The 12600-nt window shown below is 50.1% G+C and overlaps 1 protein-coding gene across 3 annotated transcripts in view; it reads left to right on the forward strand.

Moving 5' to 3' along the window:
• The window catches only part of BICDL1 (BICD family like cargo adaptor 1), a 79539-nt gene that overhangs the window by 65551 nt on the left and 1388 nt on the right, over nt 1-12600 (forward strand). For 2 of the 3 annotated variants that reach the window (XM_012097904.5, XM_004017411.6), the window contains 2 exons: nt 2301-2431; nt 9879-9999. In XM_012097904.5, the coding sequence (XP_011953294.2) occupies nt 2301-2431; nt 9879-9999 (252 nt within the window). Of the gene's footprint in view, nt 1-2300; nt 2432-9878; nt 10000-10751; nt 10861-12600 lie in introns of all 3 variants that reach the window. The other variant, XR_009597045.1, reaches the window with a different exon arrangement.

Raw genomic sequence — 12600 nt, forward strand, 5'->3', positions numbered from 1 at the left:
GTTTCCTTTGAAGCTGTTCAATTTCAAGGACACCCACCTTAATGGGGAAGAGTGGATTTAGGGGTGGCTGTAACCTAAGCCAGCAGATAAACCAGCCGTTAACTGGAAGGTCCTCCATGGCGGGGAGAGAAGGGGTGGCACTTACACTCTGAGGTGGGCCCTTGATGTTATTTATTTCATTTGATCCTCCCAACAACCTGATGGCAGAGAATAGTTCCTTTTATTCCTGCTTTTTATCAAATTCACGTGCAACTCAGGATAAATCCTTTGTCACTCCTAAGCTGGCAGTCTCTACCTTGGTCAGGTTTTCCAGGCCACAGCAAAAGGTTCTTATAGAGTTTTATCTGGAGACTATGACATGTTGGCATTTCCTGCCTAGCATGTAGTTTTATCTGTTGCCAACTCAGCTGGCAGAACACCTGGCTGGCTCGAGGCCATGTCAGGGCTCATTTGGTCTGAGGAGGGCTGGCTGTCTCTGCCAGGTGCTTTCTGGGTCTTGGGTTCTGGCTCACCAGGCTGCAGAACCTGCTAAGAATAGGGTGAGGCTGGGCTTCTCACCTGATGCCTTGTCTGCCTCAGAGCTCACTGCACCTGCACGCCCTGGCCTCTGTGGATGCCCAGCACCCTGAGGCTCATCACTGGAGCTGTCCCCATCATGGACGCACAGAGCGCCAGGCCCTGATATTCCCTCCCACGCACCTGAGAGTGCAAAGTCCACTGCATATAGTGACAAGTTGTCCCATATCCCTCATCACTGGTGTGTGTCCTCTGATTTGCTCCTGAGTGGCTGCTACCCTGGGGGGTTGGCACCTCTATTGTCTCAGCTTATAGAGCCCAAGGTATCTCAAGAGAAGCTTGATCTTCAGCCTTAGTCTTGGGGCCTTTGCTCAGCTTCACTGTCAAGGTGATCAGATCTAGGCCTCAAAGGGCAGAAAGGTGATGTCTTTGCCTTTGTGGGAGGGACAGATCCGCATAGATGGATCCTTCCTTGGAAAAATGTCAAAGGCATGTGTAATAGTTAATAAGAGGGCAGGGTCAGGCGTCCTGACTCCAGTCTGATTCTATCGACTGTGAGAAGGAGGGTTCCCCGCCTTCCATTCATTCAACAAATATTTATTAAAAGCTCTACCAGCCACGGTTTCTGGTTGCAGACAACTGAAACTCACTCTGCTTAACTTGAGCAGAAAAATAATATACTGGAATTAAATCTGAAGCGTCACAGAATCAATAGGCAGGCTGGAGAACTGAGCTCCAAAACAGGAAGGAGCCATGAGTGGGATGACAAAAACATGTGCTGTCCTTGCAGTAATCTCCCACTGGCCAGGGGCTTTGCTGAACCCCCGAGAGCTGCAGCCCCAGGTAGGGGCCCAGGTACCTAGGAAAGGTCTCTTCCTTTGGCTTCCTTAGTAGGTGGGCATGCTCTGCCTCCTGCCAAGGCTCATGCAACTAGGGATGCCCCAGACGGGAAGGAATTCTGGGTCCTTGACAAGCCCCCAAATGACAGCCGTCCACTGCACAGGCACTTGGGGATTAAGCATTGTTTCTGGTCAGGCTCTGAGACACACAGATGGATAGGACATGCTTCGCACCATGGCAGAGCACAAGGTGAGCGAGAGGTCGCCGTGTGCAGAGGGTGGGATGAACTCTGGTCACCGAGGGAGCCACCAGGAGGGGCACCTCGCCACCGAAGGTTGACTCCCTGTGAGTGGCCTCTGATGCCATTCACAGAGGCATGGACCATACAGAAGGTAAGAGGCTTGAAGTGAAAGGTGACGATGTTGTTTTTCTGCCTAAATTCCCTGTGGCCTTGACCTGGGGAGCCGAAGGAAGAAGATGGGAAAGCCAGGCTGTGTCTAGTGCTGTCACAGAAATGGGAACCAGGTCCCAGGCTCTGGGGCCAGCCAGGGCCCATGTGGGGCACAGGGCAGTGTCCACATCGAGTGGAAGATGACTGGAAACAAAACTCGAGTCCTTGTCCCCCAAATGTGTTCCAGGGCCCTGGTGTGCACGTGGCCTTCACTCAGCAGCTCCCAGAGAGTGCCTGCAGGTGAAGGAGGTGCCATGGTGTGCGCAGGGGGACCAGGCCCCAGCTGCAGCTCAGGACTGAGCGCCCCCGTCCACCGAGCTCCAGCCTCGTGTGTGGGCCCCTCCCTCCTGGAGCAGGGGGCAGTGGGAAGTCACCAGCCTGCCCTGCACACAGGCCCTGAGCCCGCCTGGGGCTATTCTCTTCTCCCTCAGGAGGGAGGCACCCCAGGCCGGCAGCAGTGGTGCGCGTGTTCATCCCCTTCGTCTCCCATTAGGTGACACTGCTGAGCGTGGAGATGACTGCCCTGAAGGAGGAGAGAGACCGACTCAGAGTGACATCTGAGGACAAGGAGCCAGAGGAGCGGCTTCAGAAGGCCATCAGGGACCGAGACGAGGCCATTGCAAAGTGAGTAGGCATGACTTGTTTAACTGCAGGCATTAGTAACACGAGAATGTGCTCAGTCTCAGGTGTTAAATCGAACAGAAGAACATAAAACTCAAAGAGTTTCCCTGCTACTTGGGAATTTCTCACTCCCCATCCCATTCTTCTTCCCAGACAGACACTACTGTTAAAAGTCGGGTATGCGTTTTTTGCAGATATTTTACATATGTGTATGCAGGTGTATATGCAATACAGTTTTGGTGGACTTTTTAAAACATCAGTGAGATGATGCTCTCTACATGGGTTTTTTTGTTTGTTTTCACTTGTATCTCAGCTTTCCAGTTTCATTATGTGTGCTCAGTTGCTTCAGTCTTGTACGACTCTTTTCAACCCCATAGACTGTAGCCCACCAGGCTCCTCTGTCCATGGAATGCTCCAGGCAAAAATACTGGAGTGGGCCAATCTCATTTTATATACGCACACACACACACATAATTTTTGTTGTTTTTGTTTTACTCTTCATCATAGACATTTTCAAGCGTAAACGAAAGTAGAAAACATAAGACGAATTCCGACCTCCCTCCCTCTCAGTCTCAGCGCTGATGAACAGCATGGCCAGTGTGGCTTCATCTGTAGCCATCCATTTCCTCCCCCTCCCCTTCTGGGCCATGTTAAGGTGGATGGCGAGACATATCATCTCATCTGCAAACATTTTCACAGAAAGCTCTACCAGAGAAAGACTCTTTATTGTAAAACACACGCCAGAAATATCACCACGAAAAAACTTCAATTTCTTAATATCATCTAGTATCCAATGTTCAAATTTCCCCAGTTGTCCCTTATCATAAATGTCATTTCATACTCAATAAGAATCAGACACCAAAGTCCACCATACTCTGTTAAGTTGTTATGTCCCAAAAGGTTGTAACTCTTCCCACTTTTTTTTTTCCGGTTTGCGTTTATTGAAGAAACTGGCTCTTTTTAATTCATAGTTTTCCTACATTCTGAGTTTGACTGCATCCCCAGAGTGTCACTGAACATTTTTCTTTGTCTTTATTAATTTCTAGTAAACTGGGTCATTTTTAAATGATGTTTTGGGCTTTCTCTGGCAGAGAAGAAATGCATAAACACATTCTTGTACATTCAAAATATTTGGCAGTACAAAGGCAAAGACCATATTTATTTCCCATCCTCCTGAAAATTATCTTTAACACACATTCAATTTGTCCTGTTTATTGAGTCTAAGGAGATAAAGGGTACTAAAGTACCAAAATTGCGTCTGCTTTGCAGGCTTTATAACACATTAATAACAACATTTGTGCATCACTTTACTGCTTACAAAGCATCCGTTAATCCTCCTAGCCACAGCAAGAAGTAGAGCTTTTTAATCCCAATTTTACAAATAAGGGCGTTTCCCCAGCATCACAGCCAGTGCTGATCACTGGCCTTCACGTCAGTCTCAGGCTCCTTTCCCCTTACCTCAGGGCTACTTGTCAGAAAGCTAAAAGGAGCTTATTAAAAAGAATTTGTAAATAGATACTATTTGACTTTTTTAAGAAGTAATACGACATTTTAATTTCTGACTTTAAAATTCCCCACATCTTCCCCTTTTCATTTTCATATACCATTGTCCCCTCCCTTCTGTTCCCTTCAGTCATTTCCATCACTTCCATTTTGGTTTTACTTTTGGGTCCCCTTTTCTGTCTGGTCAGAATCTCCTATTAAGTTGTCTTTCAATTTCCAGTTCATTTTGGAATTATTCTCGGTGAGAATCACAAACCTACACTATCTTTGCCATTCCTGATGGTTGTAGTTCAGCTCAGTCATGTCCGACTCTTTGCGACCCCAAGAACTGCAGCACACCAGCCCTCCCTGTCCATCACCAACTCCTAGAGTTCACTCAAACTCACGTCCATCCAGTCGGTGATGCCATCCAACCATCTCATCCTCTGTCGTCCCCTTCTCCTCCCGCCCTCAATCTTTTCCAGCATCAGGGTCTTTTCTAGTGAGTCAGTTCTTCACATCAGGTGGCCAAAGTATTGGAGTTTCAGCTTCAGCATCAGTCCTTCCAATGAATATTCAGGACTGATTTCCTTTAGGATGGACTGGTTAGATCTCCTTGCAGTCCAAGGGACTCTCAAGAGTCTTCTCCAATGGATGTACTTACTGAATACTTGAATTTTTGTTCAGTTGCTCAGTGGTGTCTGACTCTTTGCAACCCATGGACTGCAGCATGCCAGGCTTCCCTGTCCATCACCATCTCCCAGAGTTTGCTCAAACTCATGTCCATCAAGTCGGTGATGCCATCCAACCATCTCATTCTTTGCCGTCCCCTTCTCCTGCCCTCAGTCTTTCCCAGCATCAGGGTCTTTTCCAATGAGGCAGCTCTTCACATCAGGTGGCCAAAGTATTGGAGCTTCAGCATCAGTCCTTCCAAGGAATATTCAGGATTGATTCCCTTTAGGATTGACTGGTTTGATCTCCTTGCAGTCCAAGGGACTCTCAAGGGTCTTCTCCAAAAGCACAGTTCAAAAGCATCAATTCTTCGGCACTCAGCTTTCTTCACAGTCCAACTCTCACATCCATACCTAACCACAGGAAAAACCATAGCCTTGACTAGACGGACCTTTGTTAGCAAAGTAATGTCTCTGCTTTTGAATATGCTATCTAGGTTGCTCATAACTTTCCTTCCAAAGAGTAAGCGCCTTTTAATTTCATGGCTGCAATCACCATCTACAGTGATTTTGGAACCCCCAAAAATAAAGTCTACCACTGTTTCCACTATTTCCCCATCTATTTCCCATGAAGTGATGGGACCAGATGGAAAAACCATAGCTTTGATTATATAGACCTTTGTCAGCAAAGGAATGTCTCTGCTTTTTAATATGCTATCTAGATTTGTCATAGCTTTTCTTCCAAGGAGCAAGAGTCTTTTAATTTCATGACTTCAGTCACCGTCTGCAGTGATTTTAGAGCCCAAGAAAATTAAGTCTGTCACTGTTTCCATTGTTTCCCCAACTATTTGCCATGAAATGATGGGACCGGATGCCATAATCTTTGGTTTTTGAATGTTGAGTTTTAAGCCAACTTTTTCACACTTCTCTCTCACCTCATCAAGAGGCTCTTTAGTTCCCCTTCACTTTCTGCTGTAAGGATGGTGTCATCAGCATATCCGAGGTTATTGATATTTCTCCCAGCAATCTTGATTCTAGCTCATGCTTCATCCAGCCCAGCATTTCTCATGATGTACTCTGCATATAAGTTAAATAAGCAGGGTGACAATATACAGCCTTGATGTACTCCTTTCTTAATTTGGAACCAGTCCATGTCTGGTTCTAACTGTTGCTTCTTGACCTGCATACAGGTTTCACAGGAGGCAGGTAAGGTGGCCTGGTATTCCCATCTCTTGAAGAATTTTCCACAGGTTGCTGCTATTCATACAGTCAAAGGCTTTAGTGTAGTCAATGAAGCAGAAGTAGATGTTTTTCTGGAACTCTCTTGCTTTCTCTGTGATCCAACGGATGTTAGCAATTTGATCTCTGGTTCCTCTGCCTTTTCTAAATCCAGCTTGAACACCTGGAAGTTCATGGTTCATGTACTGTTGAAGCCTGGCTTGGAGAATTTTGAGCATTATTTTGCTAGTGTGTGAGATGAGCACAATTGTATGGTAGTTTGAACATTCTTTGGCATTGCCTTTTTGGGGGATTGGAATGAAAACTGACCTTTTCCAGTCCTATGGCCAATGCTGCATTTTCCAAATTTGCTGGCGTATTGAGTGCAGCACTTTGACAGCATCATCATTTAGGGTTTGAAATAGCTCAACTGGAATTCCATTACCTCCACTGGCTTTGTTCATAGTGATGCTTCCTAAGGCCCACTTGACTTTGCACTCCAAGATGTCTGGCTCTAGGTGAGTGATCACACTGTCCTGATTATCTGCATCATTAAGATCTTTTTTGTATAGTTCTTTGTATTCTTCCCACCTCTTCTTAATATCTTCTGCTTCTGTTAGGTCCATACCATTTCTGTCCATTGTGCCAGGCTTTGCATAAAATGTTCCCTTGGTGTCTCTAATTTTCTTGAAGCGATCTCTAGTCTTTCCCACTCTATTAATTTCCTCTATTTCTTTGTATTGTTCACTTAGGAAGGCTTTCTTTATCACTCCTTGTTGTTCTTTGGAAGTCTGCATTTGGATGGGTTTATCTTTACTTTTCTCCTTTGCCTTTCGCTTCTCTTTTCTCAGCTATTTGCAAGGCCTCCTTAGACAACCAGTTTGCCTTTTTGCATTTCTTCTTCTTGGGGATGGTTTTGATCACCATCTTCTATATAACATTATGAACCTCTGTCCATAGTTCTTCAGGCCCTCTGTCTATCAGATCTAATCCCTTGAACCTGTTTGTCACTTCCACTGTAAGGGACTTGATTTAGGTTGTACCTTAATGGCACAGGGGTTTTCCCTATTTTTTTCAATTTAAGTCTGAATTTTGCAATAAGGAGTTCATGATCTGAGCCACAGTCAGCCCCTGGTCTTGTTTTTGCTGACTGTATAGTTTCTCCATCTTTGACTGCACAGAACATAATCAGTCTGATTTCGGTATTGACCATCTGGTGATATCCATATGTAGCATTGTCTCTTGTGTTGTTGAATAGCAATGTGGTATTTTGGAGTGAGACCATACTATTACGAATAACAAAGGGTGAAATTGTGTCAAACAATTAGGGAGTAAAATGGTAAAATTAGGGTGCTAGCTGTGGAAACCCAGTAAGTTAGAAGCAGAGTCTGGTTTGTCAGCTTCTCTCAGCTGGAGAAGCAAGAGAGCTGGCCATCAGGCTCTGACCACCCTCTGTCATCTGCGCAGGAGGTGGGGGATACAGCCAGAGAAAGTACCAGGGTGTAGGAGAGCAGAAGAAACAAGTTGTCCCGTCCCCTCCATTAAAATGAGTGCGCCTAGCTCCAACACCTGGGTGACAGGAAGTTACAAGTCTCCATGGAACCTTGAAATGCATGCCCTTGCCTGCTGCCCACGGAGGCCAAGTCAGCCTCCTGGGGTCTGACTGATCAGATTTGTGAGTTCTCCCTCCTGAGTAGGAAGGGTTTTGGAGTGAGGACCTGTCCTTCCTGGCCCTGCCCTTAGAGTGTTAGATCACTCCAGGAGGGTTCTTTTTCTGTCCCTCACAAATGAAATTCTGGGTATACAGAATTCAGACGAGACCTAAGGAATCATTGAAATGTGGGACCACCATACATTTGTGTAGGGCCGAGAATCCCAGAGACAGGGGAGCCTGGTGGGCTGCCGTCTGTGGGGTCGCACAGAGTTGGACACGACTGGAGTGACTTAGCAGCAGCAGTAAGAGTTTTATATATGTCATCTCTTATCTTGGCTGCATTTTAGAATCTTCCCCGCCCCCAACCCCAGGGCCCTATCCAGAACAATTCTTCAGTCTGAAACTTCAGTCTGGGTTTGGGGCAGCTCCCACCCCATGATTCTAATACGCAATAAGGGTGAGACTTGCCCCCAAGAAGAATAACTTCCCTCTCTTCACTGGACAGCAAAAACCTTAAGGTGTTTAGAAAAGTTAACAATTTTATCTCCTTTCAGGTGAAAGGTCCTCAGAGAAAAGAAATCCCGGGCTGGCATCTGCCTTACACAGCCAGAGGGCTCAGTTGCTATTGGTTTCATTTATACAAGGAATTCGCCTAACCCTTTGAAATATTCCTTTTTAAAACTGATTAATGTATTGATCGGGGGTTTCTACAGCTTTGTTTTCCTTGTTTTGTGCTTTCTCATGAATGATAAGCTCCAAAGATGCCCTAGTGAGCAAACGTTCCGAGGGTGCCGTCCCAGGCTGTGACTGACACCTAGGCCCCCAAGGTGGGCCCAGCTCGAGGGCTTTCCGCGGGCCGCATCTGTCGATGGACCTGTGCCCCTCCGGCAGCGGCGTTAGTCAGCACATTCCGGGGTCTTCAGGCTGCTCCTGGCGCCACCTGCCGGGAGACGCCTGTAAGCTCAGGAGGATTCCCTGCCGCGGGGCGCCGGGGGTTTGCGCTGACTTTCCAGGACCGTGGGGTGGGCCCTCCGGGCGTCCGTGGCAACCGGCGCCAGGCATGTAGTTCTACCTTCGCGACCAGCCAATGGCAGCGGCTGTCACGGGAGCAGCTTGCGGCACTTGAGACCCCGGCGCTCATTGGCCAGGCTCCTGTCCAGGCAGCCGCAGTGCGGGTGGGCGGACCCGCTGTGAGCGGACCCGCTCTAAGCGGCCTGGAGAGTCCGGGATGGGTGGGCGGGGCTCCTGCCTGGAGCCCCAGGGTGTCGAGGGAGGTGACCAACTGCTCGGTGGACTTGAGGCCACAGAGGAAGTGCTGGTCGCGGGGTAGCCCGAACGGTTCACCCTTACTGCCTTCTGGTCGAGCTTGGCTTTGACGGGGGCTGGGCAGCCTCTGAGGGTGGGTCCTCACAAGGCCATGCACATTGGTCTATGGCCCTGGGTGATGAGAGCCGTCTTAGTTTTGCCCTTTTAATGTGAAAGGTATCAGTCCCTGAAGGACTAAATACTTATTTGGCAGCTGGACAACCACTGCCACCTTATAGAAGGTGCCCAGCTAAGGCTCTGCCACTTTATTCCCATTACCTGGCATCCCTGCAAAGTTACCTTTTGCATTGAACCACCATGGTTTAGGAATGCTGGGGAAAGTGAACAAAGTATGTAAAACACACCAAAATGTGCAAATACAAAATGCAGAAGTGTGGGAGCAATTACTCATCAATGGTCATCATCCCAAGAGAACCAAGTAGACATTTTTGAGTGTGACCTTCAAATATACACCAGCAGGTTTTCTTGTACAAAGCTAGTATCATAGGTGACCTTGTCTCTTGGTTCTTTTTTACACTCAGCATAAATCACGAGTGTTTCCCCACTGTCAGTAAATATTCAACATTGTGGTTGTTACTGGGAGGTGACTGTATTCCATCATATAATTTGCCACGGGTCCCCTAATTGCTGGCTACAGTGATTAGCTGAGCTGTGCAGCACTGTGTGGCTGCCAGTGCACACACCCTCAAAAGAGGGGGTTGCTAGTGGAAAGGAGGCACCAATGGGTTAAGTCCAACTTCCATGGGGACTGGTCTTTTGGGGGAAAGATGAAGGCAGCAGCCCCTTAGTGCTGTAAGAGGTCTTTGATCTCTGAGTTCCAGTCCTGATTTAAGTATCCTTCTCTCTCAATCACTTTAAGATAGCGGTTAGATAATCCTTTCACCTACAGCTTGTTTATGAAAGTTGAGAAAGTGTGTACGAAAGCATGTTACACAGTTTTCCAGGCCTCTGGAAGTAACACTGTAGTTACAGCTACTGTTCGTTGTGAGTCTGGGGTCAGAGACTGTTTCCCTATCCCATGGACGTTGGGTGCCCCAGGCAGAGGACCTGATGCTCTGGCACAGGGTGTCGGCGCTCACCCCAGCTTGTGTGTTTCCAGGAAGAACGCTGTGGAGCTGGAACTCGCCAAGTGCAAGATGGACATGATGTCTCTCAACAGCCAGCTGCTGGATGCCATTCAGCAAAAACTGAACCTCTCGCAGCAGCTTGAGGCTTGGCAGGTAAAAGAGTCTGTGAACCCAGGCTGAGTGTAAGGATGGGTTTGTTACTGGAGGGTCCCGCGTGTGCAGGTGAGCAGTTATCCGTCTTCACTGGGTGAGAGTCGGGGTTCCAGGCCCCAGGCCCTGAGTGCCTGGAGGAAGCTGCTCTCAAGAGCGAGGAACCCGGCTATGCCGACCTCCAGGCTTGAACAGGGGCCTCCTTCAGCCGCTTGCCTTGGCTTTGTTGAAATTAGCTCTAAAGATACTGCTGTCAACACTGAGGGCCCAGGAAGCCCTGTATGACTGACTGGAAGTTCATTACTGGATGCATGTCGTTCAGGCACCCCTGGGTTGTTAGCGGCCGCTGTTCTTCCCTTTCTCAGAGGCCAGCTTCCTTCTTCCACACAGCACCATCCTGGTGCAGGTCTGGGGAAAGTGAGTCAGCGTGTCCGTCTCTAGCACCACGGGTGTCAGGGTCCAGTCAGCCTGCCCTGTCCCAGGCCCTGACGCGCACTGGGCCAGGGCCACGACTTGCTTTTTGTTAATGAGATTATGGAAGTACAATTTCAGGATATGGGTGTAACCATTCATGTTTCTCCCCAAGAAATCCTAACTGGACAGATGAAAAGGCCCCTGCAGCTTTCCCAGGCAGGGCCCTGCCTGGCTGGCTGCAGGTGCGCCGGGGTCCCCCCACCCCAAGAGCTGCTCCCCGCCTCCCAGCGCACCGTGTCCTGGCTCACTGCGTCTGTTCTTCTCTTTTCTCTCGGCTACAGTTTGCTTCCTCAGGGCTTTTTACTATCTGGCTCCTTTGGTTTCTGATCTAGTGGCCTTTCTCAGTTCCCGTATCAACAGCTTTAGTTGTACACCCCTCCTGCCTTTGAGGTGAGCTCAAGCCTTCATCCCCTCCCCTCTCCTCTCCCGCCGTCACGGTCCCGCCCCGCCGCCTCCCTTGTGGTCACCATGTCGTGTCGGTGCCAGCGTCATCTCGTCCAGTGTGCCATGCCATCACGCCCTGGCCTCCCCCTCCCTCCACCAGCGCGTCCGTGAGCGCGAGCACAGCAGCACGTGGCCCGGGCCTGACAGGCTGACCCGGCTGACGCTGGTTTCTTGGTTCCACCTCCTCACAAATGGGCTGTTCTATAGACATGACCTAGCATGGAGTTACTAGCATCTTGTGTGTGTATCAAGTTTTGACGTGATAGATTTCGTGGAATTCCTTTGCTGAATCTTACAGTCTAAAAAAATGCAGTTTGCAGTGTACCAGAAAAAACACTGGCAGCTTTGAAAGGGTTTATCTCTGAAGGACCCTGTGACATTCCTAAAGTTGCATTTAATGTAGATCTTATGGCAGCGTCCCAAGAACAGAGCACTGGGCCGAGGATTTGACACTGGGCCCTTCAAAGTGAGGACCGTGGCACTTGACGAGGAGTGGGTGTAGGAGGGAAGTTGTATGTGAAGAAAGAAGGGGCGGGGAGGAAGGTAGGAGAGCAGGCCGTGAGCGAGGGGTCTGCCCGCCGCCACCTGGTGACACGCTCAGGAAACTTGCAGAGACGTCTTGAGTGACTGCGAGCTTGGGTGAGTGTGTGGGAGGTGATGGACAAGCTGATCAGCCAGCGGCCCCGCCGGCCCACTTCCTGTGCTCACCAAGGGACCGGCTGCTCCGGCCTCAGGAACGACCGCCCCGCTCGGCCTCCGCGTGTGTGCCCGCAGATGCGGCAGCTGACTCGCTCCAGTGTTCAGCCCGCGGCTCGGTCTTTTCACTAGGACATCCCAGAGCCCACCCCCCGGCTTTAGGGTAAAGCAGCCAGGCAGATGCTTGTGTTTCTGGCTGACGTTACTAGACTGGGCTGCTTGTTTCTAAACCAGGACTTTTCATGGTCTGTTAGCGGCTCTGTCCTGCACAGACTCAGTCCAGCGAGAGCAGAGCTGCTCTGTCCAGCAGCTGCCGTGGGGTAAGAGCTGGTTCTGTGAGGCGAAGTCTGGGTGGAGGGAACATCTCTGTAGTTAGCTTGCCGTAGGGAGAGGTGTGGCGGCCTCACTGAGGAAGCGCTGAGGCTGGAGCACAACAAGCCTTGAACATGGCGACGCCCCAGCCTCCACCAAAAGGGCCCATCCATGGGGGCCGAGCATGGATGGTGGTCGGCAAGGACACACCAGGGAGCCTCGATCTTGCACGTGGGCCTGCCAGGGGCGCATGGGCGCCGGCAGCTCGGGCTGGCAGGAGTCTGAAGGGGGCAAGAAAAGCCCCAAGGCCAGGCTGTGAGGCTGGAGGGCTGGTGGTGGCCGAGGCCACCCTGGGGCTGCGGGAGGGGGACCAGGTGAGAGAGGAGCACTTGGCCCCGAGACACACAGGAAGCAGGGTCAAGGGGGCTGCCTGCAGGCTGAGCAGGGCTGGAGGCGATGGCCAGGCACCAGCGGCGGCCGCTCCCGGGGCCACAGGGACACAGCTGGTCCCGGGTCGGCCCTGGAGTGACACCGTGCAGCCAGCCAGGCCCTGGGAGGCCGGGAGGGCGGGCTGCGCAGCCGCGCAGTGCTTCTTGGTCTCGAGTCAGGGCAGCCGTGGCTGTAGCCGCTCTCTCACATCCCCGCCATCCTCTCCTCTCGTGCTGCCCCGCTCCACCG

Source organism: Ovis aries, chromosome 17 (genome assembly GCF_016772045.2).
Source record: "Ovis aries strain OAR_USU_Benz2616 breed Rambouillet chromosome 17, ARS-UI_Ramb_v3.0, whole genome shotgun sequence".
Taxonomy (NCBI): Eukaryota; Metazoa; Chordata; class Mammalia; order Artiodactyla; family Bovidae; genus Ovis; species Ovis aries.